Genomic DNA, 19,483 nt, shown 5'->3' with positions numbered 1-19,483 from the left:
TTATGCTGCATGACGGCTCAGAGCAGTGATAGTGCTGTAGCTTCATTTTCGAGAATCTACTTGGGAGAAACTTGTTCAGCCAGAAACATGTCTACCTCGATCCGCAAAATAGTGCCTCGGAATTTAGCATATGTCATTTTTACGTTTAGTTATAGCCAGATTTTGTTGTTTTACCTGTCAAGTCAGGTAATGCAGGGAAGGAAGAAATACGATGTCAAGGTAGGTGCTGCGTGTTTATTCGAAAATGAATGGTTAAAGTCTGTTTAATTCTGTCTTTCACTCAAAGTTTTAAAATATATTGTAAGTGGGGATGTTCTGTGCTAAAGTTTTACTTTTTAATTCTACTGCATATTTTGTATTAGACTAATTTCATTTGTTGTTTAAGTATCTATCTGTAATTCGGTATTTACACAAATGCTGAGATTACACCAAACAGGATTTAGGAATAGCATTGGTGCACAAAACCGAGTGTTCATTTGTACGTCTGTACACATGTGATGGCTACACATGCCCGATAGAAACCCATATCTGAACTTTGAATAACTTGTACGGACACAGCCAACCTCGCTTGTGTTTCAGCCAATGCTATTATATATCAAATTGCCCTGGAGTTATTAGGCGACCTGTATTAGCACTTCAGAAAATGTAACAAGTAAAATAGATCAATGTTTAAATGCTTCAAGCTGCGGTTAAAGTCGATGTGGTGTACAGCCTATACATTGAAAGTTTGAAAAGGGGACAGACACTGATCACATTACAGCATCATATTATAGTTGTATGTAGTACTTAGCACCCCTTATGAAGCACATTTGTAAACAGATTACACTCCACTGCAGGGGCTTGCGCTCAGATGAGGTACCTTTGTTTTGATGCTCTGCACGAGGACCAAAGCTTGACTCCTAGTTCACTTTTATTGTCAAGCCTTGGCATGTGGCCAAGCTAAAAGGTGTGCAAGATAAAACGCACAGTCTTATAAGGTGCTAGGGCATCGGTGGAAAGTATCCGACTGCGTGGCTGGCCCATGTGGGAAGTGTTTTAATCTGTCAAAAGAAAACATGGGTTCCCTAATTACAAAAACAAGTATTGACATAGCCAATAGGTCTCGCCTTTGGTACGTTATACGTGTTTAGCCATGCAACAGTTGATGTTGTTGCATGCATATTGTGCTGCATGACTAAATACTTATAAGGTCCCAAAAGTGAGATCTATTGGCTATGCCAATGCTTGTTCTTATTCTTGCAGGTTCTTGCGTTCTCCCTTTGTTGCGGTTTTGCTTGCTTTCTCTTCCTCTGTCTTTCTGATCTGTGTGTTTTTCCCTCTTACACTTGGTAAATATCTGATGAGGAAACATAAGTGCCAGTGGCCCTCATTGGCTCAAACTAAGCTCTGCCAATAACTAAATAATAGCGGACGTGATACATTACCCGAGCTGTAGACTTGTCAATGCGGTTGTTGCTGTCAGTCAGTCTTATGTTATGAACTTTAAGTGGTGGTGCACCAAGTGCTTCTAGCGCTTTTGAATTAGTACCAAGCTGATCAATGGCTGACAGATAGTATTCTTTCCTGGCAAAGTTCTCTAAACAAAAAAAAAAATAAAATAAAAATGCTGTTAAGACTTTGAACATGTATTGAAACAAATATCTAAGCGTGTGATATGATATGCGATATGCGTTTATAATAGTCTACAGCAGTTCAAAACATTGTCAACCAAAATATGGATTTGCCTATTCCTCGTGGAGGTTGGCACAGCAGTGATATGTGTAACATTAGGTAAAAATAGATATGTCTGAAAATCTAATTAGCAGCAGTTTAAGTGCTGAAGAAATTCAAAGCTAAATCTAGGGTAGTAAATTGTGATTTTGTGTTCCATGGACATGTAAAGCGTTATATCTTTCATGTTAAAGCGATTAACAGCATGAAAAAAGCACATGGCCCAAATATTGGTTGAGGACAAACCCGTACAGTAACAGTCATATTGCAAATAAACGGTGAACTAACCAATAAAGTACCATTATTTTAGTTTGTACATGATCTGGCTGAGAAGCTGAGATGACTATTGGAAGGTATTAATCGGAATGTATATAGTGACATAGATTGCGAATTTAGTTTCAAACGTAATACAAAAATTTTAAAAAAAGCAACAGAGCACAACACACTGAGCTACCTTTCAAAGTTAGCACAAATCTTTTTTGTGTAAAGGAGCCCTATGCATAAAGGAGTTCCGGCCTGATATTTATATATATATCAATATAAATAAATATATATCTCGATCTATATATCTATCTATCTATCTATCTATCTATATATATTACCTACTGGCGGTCGCCAGTAGGTATATATAGTTAGGATTTTTTCTCTATGGGATTTTTGAAAATTCTATGTCTAATAACTTTGGCGTTTGTGGACGGAATTGGCTAAAATTTTCAGGAAAATGGCACATTTTGTTTCTGAGCAGCCCTTGAAAATTTGGGGGGGGTTCGTCAAGGGGGGGCCGAGAAAAAAGGGGGGTCCCAAAACGTGTTTTTAACATTGAGTTTTCCATAGGGCGGTTGGCCTCACTTTTAGCCCGAACGGCGGAATGGATTTGCACGAAACTTGGCAAAATTGTAGGGACTGGTAGCCCGATGTGCCTTTGCTAGGTCTCAATATATGTGCTCCAGTGGATTTTGAGAAATTAACGTTCAAAAAAAGATATATATCTGTAACAGCGGACCGGGCAGCGCTCCGGTTCGCGGACTTTTCGCGGTACGGAGCTTTGTGAAGCGAAGCTGATTGGTTCTCCGGCGTCTGTGAACATTCCAAACAGTCCGTAGCGGCCGCCATCTTGTCTCTCGGTAGGATCGAGAGACAAGAGGAGGCCAAAGCGAAGGGGCAAATGACCATAAGGGGGCATAGTAGATCCTCGCTGACCCCCTAGGTTTGATGTGGAGGTTTTAAAAGGGCCCCGCGGGGCAAAAAAAAAATATAATAATAATAATCGAACGGCTGAATGGATTTGCACGAAACTTGGTAAAATATTAGGGACTGGTAGCCCGATGTGCCTTTGCTAGGTCTCAATATATGTGCTCCAGTGGATTTTGAGAAATTAACGTTCAAAAAAAGATATATATCTGTAACAGCGCTCCGCTTGGCGTAACGGAGGTTTGCGAAGCTGATTGGTTCTCCGGCGTCTGTAAACATTGCAAACAGTCCGTAGCGGCCGCCATCTTGTCTCTCGGTAGGATCGAGAGACAAGAGGAGGCCAAAGCGAAGGCGCAAATGACCATAAGGGGGCATAGTAGATCCTCCTTGACCTCTTAGGTTTGATGTAGAGGTTTTAAAAGGGCCCCGCGGGGCAAAAAAAAAATAATAATAATAATCGAACGGCTGAATGGATTTGCACGAAACTTGGCAAAATTGTAGGGACTGGTAGCTCGATGTGCCTTTGCTAGGTCTCAATATATGTGCTTCAGTGGATTTTGAGAAATTAACGTTCAAAAACAAGATATATATCTGTAACAGCGCTCCGCTTCGCGGAGATAAAATTATATCTGTATTACCTAGCTGTTGCTAACACCAGTTAGCGACGGCTAGTAGGAGATAGCGACCATCTTGGGCCCCACTTTGCATGTGAGTGATATTTATCACTAATGACATGCAAAGTGGGCATGCCAAGATGTTAGCGACTGGAAACAGTCGCTAACATCGCTATCTCCTATTATCAACTTTTGGAAATATTCGCGATAAGCGCGAATATCTCCAAAAGCTAGCACCTGCCCTGAGCAGTTCTTAGCCATGTTATCCAATGGGAGGTGGATAACATGGCTAAGAGCATTAGCTCGGTAATGCATGAATATCGCTGAGTTTTCAGCGATATTAATGCATTGCGGTCGTTTTTTATCGTATTTGCGATAAACCTTGATAATAGCAAGGTTTATCTGCGATAATTTCTGACGATGCTTAGCGGTAAAAAAATCGTTGCTAAGCATCGTTAGGGATAAATATCGCTTAACTTTGGTAATATGCCCCAACGTCTGTTAACGTTCGATTCGAAGGAAATCAGGAAGTGTTGAAAAACATTGTCTGCGCCATCTTGTCTTTTTTCAAATGCCACACTTTTGTCGTGCACGGCAGTCATTTTAGATGCCTTGACCAGACCCACTCTGTGCACGCTGTCGATCCTTAGCATGGCTCCCCACCCTCGCAAGCATCTCCCCCAGGCAGTGGTCACCCCCGCTCTCTGTCTTATGCATGGGTAATAAATCTCCCCCCATCTGCGCTGCTCTTCCCTGAGAATCACACCCTGTGCCCGCCCGACACCTCCCTTTCGCCCTATTCACTACCGCACCCTCTGACACTCCTTTTCCTCTGTGTCCGATTGTCCAGGCCGGTCCTAGGGTATCAGCTAGCCCTGCAGATGTAGTTTATGGCCCCAGCTGTAAAGAATCACCCTTCTTCAAAGGAGTTATAGTAGATCAAGGCCCACACTCGATGAGATCCGTCACAGCAGACGCGTTCCTATTATCTGAAAACCATCCTGTATTGTGATTGGGGAGGGGACCGAGCCTGAAGCGGAAGATTCCAGGGATGACTCTTTGTCAAAGTTTTTACAATTATGTGTCACATAAAAAATATATAGCACTCCGACAAAGTAGTAAGATTATAAAACGTTAATAACTTATAAATATATACAAGAAAACAAAAACAGTAATAACATATAAACATTTTTAGGGAAAAACAACGAAGTAGCGGTCGGCTGTGCGAATAGTCCCAACGCAGCACAACGTCCAGATTTCTGGCGTGGGGCGTCGCAGGGGGTGGGTCATCAGTAGCAAACTGTTGTGCGAATAGTTCCAAGGCAGCAGAACGATGGCACCAAGGTGATGTCCAGTAAGTTGCCGCACTGGTTTTGGTATCCTACAATGCTGCTCCGAATAACGGCGTGGGGCGCCCCGGGGGAGGCGGCGTGAACGGGCCTCTCCAGGTGGAGTCTCATCTGTTGTAGTGGGGCGCCCCTTTACCGTTTCAGTTGCCATTCCGTCCGTTTTTGGTCCACTATGTCAAAAGCCGCAATTCAGCTGAGTTGCGCCCACTCTTGCGGTGCAGCGATAGGCGGCTGTCACAGGACTCTCAAAATGGCGGCAGGCTGTTTCCTTTTTGGGCCTGGTCCACTGAAATGGCCCTGGGACACCTTGGAAATCGGACGCTTGTCTGCTAGGTCTTGGACCCCATTCTCGAAAGCGTCCCCTCCGCCTTGAGGATTCATCAAAAGTTTTGGGGGCCCCCGACTCCTGTAGGCTTCTGGTGGGGAGCGGCTGCCATGATTGCTCGCGGAATGACCACGACGGAGCTACGAGATGGTGGTGCTCTCATGCTGACGCCAGCTTCAGTCTGAAACATCCAGAAACAAGGTGGGGCTTTCATCGTTTGGGAAAAAAAAAAAGTTTTCATCCAATGAAAAGTGTTGTTTTTAGGTCATATGATCAAGCCTTCCATCATTAGGAAACCAAAAGTAAAATGAACCAATGAAAAGTTTTATAAACAAGTCACATGACCTGTTATGCGGCATAGGGTATAAAATGCGGAGAAAATACGTTGGCACGTGAGGCGGCGTCAGTAGCGGACCGATGTGCGAATAGGCCGAAGGCAACACAACGCGCCAAGATCCGGATGGCACCGAGGTGGTGTCCAGCAAGTTGCAGCACTGGTGTGGCCATCCTACAATGCTGAAAGTCGGCGTGGGGCGCCCCGTTGGCCTGTGAGTTTGCGTCAGTAGCGGACCGATGTGCGAATAGGCCGAAGGCAGCACTACGCGCCAAGATCCGGATGGCACCGAGGTGGTGTCTAGTAAGTTGCCGCACTGGTGTGGCCATCCTACAATGTTGAAAGTCGGCGTGGGGCGCCCCGTTGGCCTGTGAGATGGCGTCAGTAGCGGACCGATGTGCGAATGGGGCCAAAGGCAGCGCAACAATATTTTCGGAATAGAAGACACCACAAGGCGCTGAGATGCCAAGATCCGGATGGCACCGAGGTGGTGTCTAGCAAGTTGTGGCACTGGTGTGGCCATCCTACAATGGTAAAAGTCGGCGTGGGGCGCCCTGTTGGCCTGTGAGATGGTGTCAGTAGCGGACTGATGTGCGAATGGGGCCAAAGGCAGCGCAACAATATTTTCTGACTGACACCACAAGGTGCTGAGATGCCAAGATCCGGATGGCACCGAGGTGATGTCTAGCAAGTTGCTGTACTGGTGTGGTCATCCTACAATGCTGAAACTCGGCGTGGGGCGCCCCATTAGCCTGTGAGATGGCGTCAGTAGCGGACCGATGTGTGAATAGGCCGGAACCAGCACAAGGCGCCAAGATCCGGATGTCACCGTGGTGGTTTCATAGTTGAGAGGCACTTCATCTGCAGTGGGGCGCCGAGATCCGGATGGCACCGAGGTGATGTCTAGCAAGTTGCTGTACTGGTGTGGTCATCCTACAATGCTGAAACTCGGCGTGGGGCGCCCCATTAGCCTGTGAGATGGCGTCAGTAGCGGACCGATGTGCGAATAGGCCGAAGTCAGCACAACGCGCCAAGATCCGGATGTCACCGTGGTGGTTTCATAGTTGAGAGGCACTTCATCTGCAGTGGGGCGCCGAGATCCGGATGGCACCGAGGTGATGTCTAGCAAGTTGCTGTACTGGTGTGGTCATCCTACAATGCTGAAACTCGGCGTGGGGCGCCCCATTAGCCTGTGAGATGGCGTCAGTAGCGGACCGATGTGCGAATAGGCCGAAGGCAGCACAACGCGCCAAGATCCGGATGGCACCGAGGTGGTGTCTAGTAAGGTGCACTGGTGTGGCTATCCTACAATGTTGAAAGTCGGCGTGGGGCGCCCCGTTGGCCTGTGAGATGGCGTCAGTAGCGGACCGATGTGCGAATGGGGCCAAAGGCAGCGCAACAATGTTTTCTGAATAAAAGACACCACAAGGCGCTGAGATGCCAAGATCCGGATGGCACCGAGGTGGTGTCTAGCAAGTTGTGGCACTGGTGTGGCCATCCTACAATGGTAAAAGTCGGCGTGGGGCGCCCTGTTGGCCTGTGAGATGGTGTCAGTAGCGGACCGATGTGCGAATGGGGCCAAAGGCAGCGCAACAATATTTTCCGAATAGAAGACACCACTAGGCGTTGAGATGCCAAAATCCGGATGGCACCGAGGTGGTGTCTAGCAAGTTGCTGTACTGGTGTGGTCATCCTACAATGCTGAAACTCGGCGTGGGGCGCCCCATTAGCCTGTGAGATGGCGTCAGTAGCGGACCGATGTGCGAATGGGGCCAAAGGCAGCGCAACAATATTTTCTGAAGAGAAGACACCAAAAGGCGCTGAGATTCGGTTACCACCGAGGTGATGTCTAGCAAGTTGCCGCACTGGTGTGGCCATCCTACAATACTGCTCCGAATAACGGCGTGGGGTGCCCGAAGGGGGGGGGGGGGCGGCGTGAACGGGCCTTCCTAGGTGGAGGCTCGTCTGCTGTAGTGGGGCGCCCCTTTACCGTTTCAGTTGCCATTCAGCTGAGTTTCGGCTGCTCTTGATGCTACAGCGACAGGCGGCTGCAACAGGACTCTCAAAATGGCGGCCTGTTCTTTGGATTTGGGCCTGGTCCACTAAAATGGCCCTGGGACACCTTAGAACTCGGACGCTCGTTTTTTTTTTCCTTTCCTGTACATGCAAAAAAAGGTAAATGCCCGGTACGTTACACGCTTCATCTGCCACGATGAACTCTCCAGAGGAACCGAAAAAAAATATAGTTATGGTAACTATACCATGCATCGTCATATGGAGAGGTGGCACCAATTAATTATAGTGCTGCATAAAAGAGAGATTTGGAGGAGAACCCCTGACCTGCTAGTACATTCATCAAAGAAGTGGCACTGACAGCATCAGAGGCAAGGGAAACGGTCACAAATATTTAGAAGAACTTTGGAAAGGTTAAAATGACATGTTTAGATTGTGGCAAATTAATTTCATGTGGACAGATGAGTGTTACTCTAATAAATACAGCATATGAACATCATCATAGTCGATGGTTGGTAGAGACATTTTGACTATATCCTGGACCTGCCCGTCCTCGCCCAAAATGGCGCCGGAATAAATGGGACTCGTAACTCCTTGTTGTGTACTGGTTGCAGAACCTTGAAATCACGAGATACGTATGCAGTTTTGAAGCACATGGCGGGCTTTGATTGAATATTTCGACATCCCTATTGATATTAAGTTCTGATGTGTTATTGATTACTGTACTATTGAAAGTTCGAATTAACGTCACCCATGGTACTTGCCCGCAAATGTATATCTAGATAATTTTATTGTAACTGGCCCTGTCGTATTTTAATTATAAAATGTACGTCCACCGATTCCGTAACTGTTAGACACCTTAGTTCTTGCAACCTAATGGCCCGCCCGTTACGTTCCTCTACAGTGTAAATGTCTACTCATCATATACGATTACAGTTTGCTCCGTGGCTGGCCCACGTGGTTATAGGCTCGTATTTGTATAATGAAATTTTCACAATAAAGGTTTTTAAAAGAAAACATGGTAGTAGTATATACATTGGTAAAGTTTTTAATAATAGTCACTGTTTTAGAATCATTAAAAGGCAAGTGAAATAAAGCAGACCAATTACATGAAGGGTAAAAGGTTTAATACGAAGGAACGCAGTAAAGATAAATGGTCAAGGGCTGTTGTGTTTTCTATTCCTGCAACATAAAGTGATCGATAAGAATCTCATATTCAGGCGTATCGGCGACTAAGACAGCAGGTCGACCCTCTTTTGCTCAACGGCTCCGTCATGGGACGAAGAAACGCTCTTTTTCTCGAAAAAATAATATATTTTACTTGCAGGACAGTTGTAAATTTTCCGGGAAAGTACATTACCCTGGAACATTATAACATATATTTAAGAAAAAATAATGTTCGGAAGTAATAAAAAGCGTAATTTTTAGGTCATATGACCAAGCCTTTCATCATTAGAATAAGAAAAGTAAAATGAACCAATGAAAAGTTTTATTAACAAGTCACATGACTTGTTATGCTTACGTTACGCGCTGCGCGCCCCGGATGACTTCCGGATGCGCTAACGCGGCGTGTCATATGACGCATTACGCGACAACGCAGGTCCAGAATATAGTCAAAATGTCTCCACCAACCAGCGGTCGGAACACAACCCCTTTCAGCAGGCTAAATAGTTCTGTTAAATGACAACAGAAGGGACAGGCAACAAGAACCATTAGTCAAAGAGGGGAGGGCTAGTTCTTCTCTACCGGGTTACATTGGGGCGCTACCGGAACTGATCGAATTGGTAGTCTACAGTGTTTCTGGATGTTTCAGACTGAAGCTGGGGTTAGCATGAGAGCAGCACCATTTCGTAGCTCCGTCGTGGCCATTCCGCAACCAATCATGGCAGCCGCTCTTTATCGTTATTTTGGGCGGGGTGGGTGGCGGAGCCGAGCTCTTTTGCAGCCATCATTGTGTGGAGTTCAGTTCATTTCACTAGTTTTGTATTTGTCATGAGGGGTTGTTCCTAATGTTTCTATTTTAGCGAGGTCAAAAAGAGATCCCATTAGTGGCCTACTGATTTTGCTCGATTCCTTTTCTTTTTTCTTTTTACACGATTTTTCGTTATCTGCAAAGACTAAACAGAGTATTGCGACTCTGTGTTTGTTTGTAAATAGAGAATGAACCAAAGAGAACCAATTCTAAAACAGTAAATACTTGGATAACAATCAATCAAATGGAGAGAGAAGCAGGCACGACGTATTACAACGGGGGCAAAGGCCTGCGTTAACTACCCTTCACTATGTGCAAAGAGAGAGTACTCCTAATAGAAATGAGGGGGGGGGGCACCATTCAAAGCAGATCAGTGTGCATAAACACGAAAATGTTTTCACTTACCACGTACTTGACATTCGACAGCTTTTGATATTTGCTATTAAAAAACCATTGAAATTCACTGAAAAAACCATAGGTTATAGACCATATATAGTTAGGAATTAGCATTTACAAAACCTTGAAAATTCACTGAAAAAACCATAGGTTATAGACCATATATAGTTAGGAATTAGCATTTAAAAAACCTTCTTTTACTCACACAAAACCATTGAAATTCCATATATAGTTAGTTGCACTAATTATATATCGCGCACCCGCAATCCACTGCTGATGATGTCACATATTACATCATTCATGACATGGTCAGTGACATCACTGATGACATCACTGATGATATCTCAAATGACATCACTGATGACATCACTGATGACATCTCATTTGACATCAATGACCACATCACTGATGATATTATTCATGTGACAATACAATGCATCTCCTCACATTTTAATATAACCTCTGTTTCACCCAGTGTTAAATACAGAGTATAATTTTTGAAACCATTGACACACCAATACTGGTTACTACATACGTACTCACTGATTCCTACGTCTACACACACATTCACTCATTCACCCATACAATCATTCATACATACAATCACTCATCTTTACAACACTATCATATGCACTCATACACCTATACAGACACTCACACTCTGCCACTCATCCATGGAGTTACTCACACACCTAGTCAGTCCTGTAAAGAATCAATCATACTTCCATTTTCTTGTCTATACAGTTAAACATAGAGCACCTTACATTTTCAAACATATACTAACACATACTTACTTTCTTATACAATCATTGATACAAGTACACATTGATCTGCACAGAGTCACACATCTCCCAGCCAGCCACACACACACTCAGTCTCCCATACAAATACTTGGACAATCAATCAATAACCCATATAGTTAATCATATAGCTACTGATCAACACATGCAGCAGTTTACAGAACAACAGACATAATGATGCACAAATTAAGACAGTTTAGTCACTAACCTATGCACTCAGTGAGACACATTTAATCACTCACTCATACATTCAGTCATGCACCTACTAAATCCTTCGTCCAGACAGTTATACATCTACTCATTCTTCAATATGTAAAACATATTTAAACTTTACAGAAACACACAGTCACTGAGTGATGTCATCAGTGATGTCATTTGAGATGTCATCAGTGATGTCATCAGTGATGTCACTGACCATGTCATGAATGATGTAATATGTGACATCATCAGCAGTGGATTGCGGGTGCGCGATATATAGTTAGTGCAACTAACTATATATGGAATTTCAATGGTTTTGTGTGAGTAAAATAAGGTTTTTTAAATGCTAATTCCTAACTATATATGGTCTATAACCTATGGTTTTTTCAGTGAATATATATATATATATATATATATATATATATATATATATATATGTATAGAGAGAGAGAGAGAGAGAGAGAGAGAGAGAGATATCTCTATATATAAATATATTTATTTATTTGTTTGTATATATATTGCTTTGACATGAAAAGAAACATGCATGTGAGGAGCTCAGGAAACACGAAATCTAAAATGCAACAATTAAAATATTTAAAAAATATACTCTTTTGTAGATTGTATAATTGAGGCGAGGCTTGTGTTTGGCAACTGGACATGCACACAATTGCAAATAGTGTAGGTTGGCTTATTAGATCGTTGATAGATTCTGTATGAACATATCAAATGATATTGCACCAGTCAGCATTGGGGAGTCCAGGTGGGGCTTGCACATGCATTCTGGGAAAGTAAGTTGATTACAATCCTCATGTGAAGTTCATTGAGGTGCAAAGGGTCTTGTTTGAGAGTGACGCACGGAACTGGATTTTCAAATATATTCTTTGATGATATAATTAAAGAAAATATGCGTGCAGCCTTTTACATTTCGTATGCAAAGGCCGTGAACAGAGGGACTTTGTGGCACATGCATACACAAGTTCTCATTTTCATATCAACTGAGGACAGATGATAAATGAATGAACGAAAGCAAAGTGTATTGTATAAGTGGAAGCAAAATGTTTTTGTTCAAAAGGTTTTGCATTTTGCGGATTTCCATATCTTTTTGTATGTTGCTGGTGTTGCTACAAAGGATTTTCTGGTTCATAGGATTGTATGCTCGCTCACCTGTCACTCTGTAAGTTCGTTTTTAGTTCTCCTAATACCACAAAAGGTCAAATAGCAGAGAGAATTGTTTCTTCAAAAAGCATGCATGCACTCATTCTTTAACAAACATTGGCAAAGCCAATGGATCTACATAGTAAAAGATTGAGACATCTATCTCCCTATTCTTGCTTGCATTAGTATTAGTTAATGACAAAATGGACTATAATGCCACACGATGCATGCACCCCGCATTAATGTGCATGCAAGCATCAAGAAAGATACGCAGATATCTAGGAATGGGTTTGTATTAAAGAAAAGCCATTCCAAAATGGTTCTCAATGAGTATACATGGCTAGTGGCTATTTTAAAATGGCAAAGTAAAAGCAAAGAAAGACGTTTGTTGGGGGTGTGAAAGAGATAGCGAGCAACGACAGCATTATGCAGCTGCCATGCCCTCGTAAAATACATTACAAAAAAATGTAAACAAGTAGCGGGATCAGGGCGTGGGATCGGAGAACAATATGAAGTGTGTGTGTGGGAGCAAGAATGAAGGAACAATAGATGGGAATTAAAAAGCATAAATGGAGAGCAGAGGGTAGGAATGCAGGAGGAACAAAAAGACTCCTGCACTACCGGGGAGTGCTGAAAGGAAAAGAAAAAAAGAGTCCCTTTAAATCAGAAATGGAACAATGAAACACATCCAATTAGAACACTTTGAGATGAAAATGCTTCTCCCCAGGACAAACTCAAAAATAAGGTGCAAAGACATTGAATTAAGAGCACAGATCCGAGACAGGCAACAAAGGCATCCAATCATTTCATGAACATTTCATGAATGTGGTTGCCACCAATAAACGCAATCAGAACTCCTTTGCCTGCCTGGAAGCACATGTTAAGAACTTTCTAAGGTGCCCTGCTAGTATTCCTCACCATGGCCAGTGTGCTTCCCTATTAACTGTCAAACAGATGACAAAATTATCATACTGTGAGGTTATATCCAAGGAGACAATAGAGGAACTGAGGAAGGATTGAAAAGTAATGCAAGCAGGTTCATAAGGTGAAGATTAGGGTCCTTTCCATCCAAACATGCAAAGTTACCGGAACACCACTGTGAGTGACTTTCGCCACTGGTGAAACTAAATACACCACACATTTCGAAGATCAATGCTAGACAGAGGCTATGTGAAAGTGGAGGGAGAGCTCACAAGGCAACATGGCTATTTAAACCTTTTCTTGGAGAAGAAATCACTAAGAAGTTGTGCTGGACCTCAGTACCTGTAACAGGGCAAGAAAGGACATCAGGAAGCATTTAATAATGACTGCATTATTCTGCAGGACTCAAGGTTCCCCAGGGTCTTTTAAATGAGGGATCTTTAGAGTTTCTGCTTGTGGAGCTACAGCCGGCTCCACCATTAGAAACCCATCACCTCTCCTTTATAGGGCCATCAGGTCATAGTGATAGTCGCACCACAGTCACTTGTTTTTCCTACCTGGAAAGACATGGCAGTCCCAGATTGGGAAATTGCACAATGACCCCCAAATGTAGAAACAAAGAGCCAGTGCACCAGCCCATTTGAATGTTTTTTTTGCAAGTCCAATCTAACATTTTGGGATTGTGTACATGAAAATCACAATCAGTTGCTGAGCAGGCATAACAGACATTGTGCCTGATTCCCCATGTTCAGCGCCTTTGATGGATTCTTGACACTGGTGACTCCACTGAAGTCATTGAGATACCTGACTGCTTAAGAGGAACTCTAAATTTAGCAGGCACTTTTCAACCAGGGCAGCTGAAGTCATAGCTGCAAATGAACTGGTGGACTAACGGGCTGCCCACCAGGATCTAAATGACCCAGTTAGTGTCTTTACATCATCTTGGCAGTGATGCTGCCTTCTACCAGCTCTTCCGTCTTTCATCTTCCAGAGATACAAATTGTGTGCTTCAGGAATGTTCAGATTTGGGCTTCAGTACTTTCTAAATGTTTACTCTAGAGATGATAAGGTGTGTTTCCAGTTGCGTTTAAATTCGTGCTAGAGTGTACTTTCCGAAGGTTGGAGGTCTAAAGTCTCTGAGTGACATGATTTGCAGGACCTCAAAAACTATGTTAGAGCACAGTTTATTAAAATCAAATAAAAAATAACGGTATTTCTTATGATACCCTTGATCGTAGAATGTAAATATAAAGCAATTGTTGCTATATGACGCAGATAATTTTAGCCAAAAATGTAAAAAGACAGTGGCTACATTTTGGGAAAGACATTATAATGGTTAAAAGCATCTGCCTTGAGGGTATTGTAGCCATAATACAGCAGTAACTAGTGACAACATTGTCCTCGTAGCATTCTGGCTCACAACTTACCTAGGTACTTTATGAAAAGTACGATACTAGAGAAACACAATATGTGGAGCGCGCGCGGCGCCGATCAAGTTGGCCGCCTAACCCCCGAAGTGCCGTACAACAGCGGGGAATGCCGTGCTAATTATCGCTGCCCCAGCAAGCTTTCATCGGTGAAACGGAGAGATTACCAAATCGGAAGAGCTCCTGCAGGTTTCTCTTCCTTTTTTACGCGCCTCCAACGCTTCTGTCTCCTGAAATGGCATAATCTCCCGGAAAATCGGCGCCGGCCGCCATTTTGTTTTTTCTATGACAGAGATTTCAATCTTCTCAGGTATTTTGAGCGCACAATGACTTTTACTATTATAATTCATGTTACTTTGGAATAACTATTCCTTTGTGTGACCAGGAGTACACCTTTATTATGCTTGTGCTGCGCCAAATTCCTGGATTCACCTTAATATATGACTTTACCTCACCTATAATGCTCTTTTTCATGTGCCTTAAATTCACCCCTTGGCTTTAATTTTTGCTATATTTGCGAGGTACCTGATCTCCTAAGCGCAATTGTATTTCTTCCTATTTCAACAGTGCTTCAGTGCTTCACTAGTTCCAATATTCTGTACTGCGCAGTTACTTCAGTTGCTGTGGTTGTTGCTGGCGGTTTCTCCTGTGTATCACTGAAGTGTGTTGCTCCTCCATTTTATGGGTAGGAGTAAGAGGTCACTTACTACCAGCAAGAGATTCCCGTCTCGCACCCCTGTTTTGAAACCCCCTCATTTGGACTCTGTGCTCAGTGGTGCTTTTGAAATGGCACATTCTGGTTCTTCAAAATCTTCAACTTTATCTGTGCCCTCCACCAAAATGCAGTCTCCGGCTTCTACTGTCAAACGTCTCAAGAAAGACCCTACCTCTCCAGTGAAACTGGCTTCTCCTGTTTCCTTAGATATGGTCCTTGACGAAATTCGCACCTTACGCCCTTTCATTGAAGAGACTAACTCACGTCTCCAGTTGTTGGACATCAAATAGGCATCTATGGAATCCCATATCACTAATATGGAGCATCAAGTCGGTGACTTTCGGATTTTTTTCCTATTAAAATATCTACTTTAGAGAGGGAGGTCTCTTTGCTCAAGAAATCGGCAGAGGACCTTGAAAACAGAAAAAGACTGACCCTGTCCAGTTCTTCAATACCTTTCATATAAAACTTCTGGACCTTGCCCCTTCTACAACACTCAGCATTCAATGCACTCATAGCTTGGTTCCTCATTTATCCTAATCTGCTGCACCTTCAAAGCCAAGGGGTGTGATCTTTTTATTTTTTAAATTTACAGACCTGCTGCTAATCTTAAATGCAGCCAAACACAAAAAGCAGCTAATTTGGCTAGGTTCAAAACTTTACATTTCACAGGATGTCTCACAGGCAACAGCTAAATGACGGAAAGAGTTCCTTGATCTTCGTCCAGCCTTGTGTTCACTTGGAGCACGTTACAGACTTTTCCATCCGTGCATGTCCAAGGTTACCTTTCAAAACAATACTTCTTCTTTTGATGATCCAGCTGACTAGAAGAAATCTATCCATTCACATTCCTCCTCTTCTATGGAATCTTCTGGCCCTCGTACTTCCTCAATCTCCCCCTTAACGTGACTCTCTCTCATTTATTACCATGTATGGTTACTTGCTGTTCTTTTGTTTTCTCTAACAGGTTGTTGATGGTGACTATTTACCACTGTGTTATCTTTAATTCTTAATGTGAATGTATTCTTCTTGCTTTTTGCAGATGTTTCCCTTGATGTCTCTCTCTCTTCGTTTCCCAATCATTCCATTTGGTTCCCCATTGTGTTGCTTCTTCCCCGGTTGGTTGTGTCGTATTCTTCTCTGTGTCGCTACTTCCCACCTGATTCCTTTATTTATTCCCCTTAAAAGGTACGTATTACAGTCGTCAATCTTTCCTGTTTTTCCACTTTGTTTATCATTTCAATTTGTATCAATTGTTGATATGTTCTGTCTTCTTCTATTGCTCTTTTTTTTTCCTCTTCTCTTTCCTTGATCAATCTCTGTTCCTTCTCTCATTTCCTCACTATTGCATATTTTGCTTAGTATACAATTTTAATGGATTTACATTCAGAGTTATATCCTGGAATGTGAAGGGTTTTATTAATCCAATTAAAAGACAGAGAATCCTTTCCCATCTTGCCTCCTATAACTCTGATTTGGCTCTCTTACAAGAGACCCACCTTACAGAAATTGAAGCGTTAAAATTAAAAAGAGGCTGGGTGGGTTCAGTTTTATTCTCCCCGTCTGCCAAAGGGAAAAATGGTGTTATAATCTTATGCCACAAAAAATTTAATTGTAAAGTTATTTCCCACAAAGACGGTAGATGGTTATTAGCGAAGTTGTTAATTAATAATGTTTCTTTATCTGTTTTTAATGTTTGTGGCCCTACACATCCTGATTGTTCCTTTTGGCCATTGATTACGCAGAAATGTATTCAATTTAGAGAGGATCTTTTCATTTTAGGAGGCAATTGCATTCAAGTCGTAGATCCATTTCTTGACTGACAGTCACATGTTTGTTTTGTTCCCCATAAGACTCACAAATATTTTAAAACTCTATATCTCAAGCACACCTTGTAGATTCTTGGAGACTTTCCCACCCAAACACTCTCGACTTTTCTTTTTTTTCTCCTCCTCACTCCTCCCTTTCCAGCCTTGATTATATCTTTCTCTCTCAATATTTGTCTCAGAACCGGTTATCTTTCTCTATTGAGCCTATAGTTATCTCAGATCATGCTCCAATAGTAACTGATATTGATTTGCTCCCTCCACGTCCCAGGTCTTCCCGATGGCGTTTTAATAACGCTCTTCTTCTAGACCCTCTTTTCTCCTCTTCCTTTCACTCTTTAGCAACATAATTTTTTTACCATGCTCATTTCCCTATTCCACTGCCCACGATCTTTTTTTACAGAAGTTCACTAATCTAATGACAGTTATTCTTGATGCGTATTACTCTCTTTCTTCTTCGTCCCCTCCTATTGTTCAAAACTCTCTTCTTCAAATACTCTTCTCTCTGTCTAAGGCTTCCCTTATTTATAAGTACTTCTTAGCCCCTAATCCAGATCATGTAAAATCCAAGTTGGAACACTCTTGGGAATCTGACCTGGCATGTGAATGGAATGTAATCTTTTGGGACAAACTTTGGTCCCGCTCCTTAAAAATATCTTGTTCCGCTTCACTTACACAATCTCTATTTTTCCTTTATCACAGACTTTATCTCACACCTGTATCCATTTCGCGCTTTTCACTTTCTTCTGATCCTAATTGTTGGACCTGTGGTTCTTCTAACGCTGGTTTCATGCACCTTCTCTTTCTTTGCCCTTCAGTTTCTATCTTTTGGGGGAACGTCTGGTGCTATATCTCTCGCCTGTTTCATATTTCCATCCCCTATTCTATTCCTCTTCTTTTTTCTGGAAGTCTCTCTGACTCCATTGATATACCTTCCTCTGATCATGGTCTTTACGATCTTATGCTTGCTTTAGCTTTCCAACATATTTCTCTTAACTGAAAAACACTCACAAAACTATCTGTACTACATTAGTGGAATAGTCTTTGCCAATTTCATCGACTTGACATTGCTTTCACCTCCGCCTATAAGCCAAGGATTAATAGAGATTTTTTTGGTTACCCTTTACTAAATATTTAGATCAACTAGTCTTAACAGATAAGTCTTGTTTACATTCTGAACATTTTAAACCTCCTTGAATATATGTTTTCTCTGTTCTTCTATTTATAACCTTTGTTGGCTTATTGTTAGGAATTAATTATTAGATATTCTTTCACATTTCTTTGTAATATGCATTACCCTAATATACCATTGCATAAAACGTTCTCCTCTAATTTTCCCTTCTCTCTTCCCCTTACCCCCTTTTTCCCCTTCATTTCCTATAAAATTTAAAATAGCTTTGATTTTTTAAATAATACTAACCAATTCTTCTGTTATATTCCTAGTGATTATACTTACTCTGTATTGTGGGTTCCTTATATATGTTGTTAATTTTCAATAAAGCCTTTTAAACTCAAGAAACACAATATGAACCAGGGACCACTGGGAGAATTTGAGGGCAGCAATCGAGAAACCACTGTTAACTCTTAATTTCTTGTAGACACTGTTGCTAACTGAGTAAGTCCAAAAGCCATTAAAAAGCCATGAGACTGGCATTCTCTAAGCGTAATTCTTAGAGAACCCTTGTGACAGTCTCAACCCTAAAAACCTTGTACAAGTCAGGAAAGACTCACACCCTGAGACATTCATTTTAGAGCTCTTTTTCCCGCTGCTGAAGCGTATACAAAATTGGACAACGTACGTCTACCCTTACTGCATACTCCATCTTACTGCTGTAGACACACTACATAATTTCCTGTGTCAGGGTCCCATTGAAAATGTAGCAAGAAATAGGTGACATAGGTTGCCGGCTTTCAATTATAGCTAAAGTTTTCAAGTGATAAATCCGCTCTTATTGCAAGATTAAACAGAGGTTGTCCATTGATTGGTATGATTAGTACAAGGAAGGACTAGGCAGCAAAACAGGGTACTCTAAGAGAGGTGTCGCTTAAACGTTATATATCCTTGCACTGCACTGACAACTGTGAGTAACTAAAAAAGGTGAGGAGTTATGAAGAGTTTTTGTTGTTAATGTTTGCTTTTGAAAATTATATGAGAAGTAAGGGCCATATTTAGTTTAATGCACAAGGTACTCTGTCACAAATGTGGCAGATGTCCTGTCCACTGAATTGCAAGTGCACTATGGTCATTGGCACTTGTAATATGGCGGTCGGAAGAGCTGCCCTGTTTGGAATGGACACCCTGTAGCCAAATTCTATTTTGTCAGGTAAATGAAACACTTCAAAGTAAATGAATATACAGTTATGGGATTGAGTCTTGTAAAAAAAGAGGAATTGGATTCTAGCTCAAGACTTTCATATGTGATGTAAACCTTTCCTCTGACCCATATGTTTAATATGGTTGCACCCAGTCATCTAGAACTCTGTGGCAGAGGTCAAATTTAAGCTTGACTTAAACAGCTGCGGTTTCTTCATGAGGG

At 42.1% G+C, this 19,483-nt stretch overlaps 1 protein-coding gene across 2 annotated transcripts in view; it reads right to left on the bottom strand.

The window, feature by feature from the left end:
- Positions 1-19,483, bottom strand: part of COA1 (cytochrome c oxidase assembly factor 1) — a 337,235-nt gene that overhangs the window by 14,752 nt on the left and 303,000 nt on the right. For both annotated transcript variants that reach the window (XM_078688191.1, XM_078688190.1), the window contains one exon: positions 1,425-1,576. In XM_078688191.1, coding sequence (XP_078544317.1) covers positions 1,425-1,576 — 152 coding nt within the window. The remainder of the gene's footprint in view (positions 1-1,424; positions 1,577-19,483) is intronic.

Source organism: Lissotriton helveticus, chromosome 4_1, assembly GCF_964261635.1.
Source record: "Lissotriton helveticus chromosome 4_1, aLisHel1.1, whole genome shotgun sequence".
NCBI lineage: Eukaryota > Metazoa > Chordata > Amphibia > Caudata > Salamandridae > Lissotriton > Lissotriton helveticus.
The sequence above is the reverse complement of the archived record's forward strand: the minus strand, read 5'-3'. Positions and strand labels throughout refer to the sequence as shown.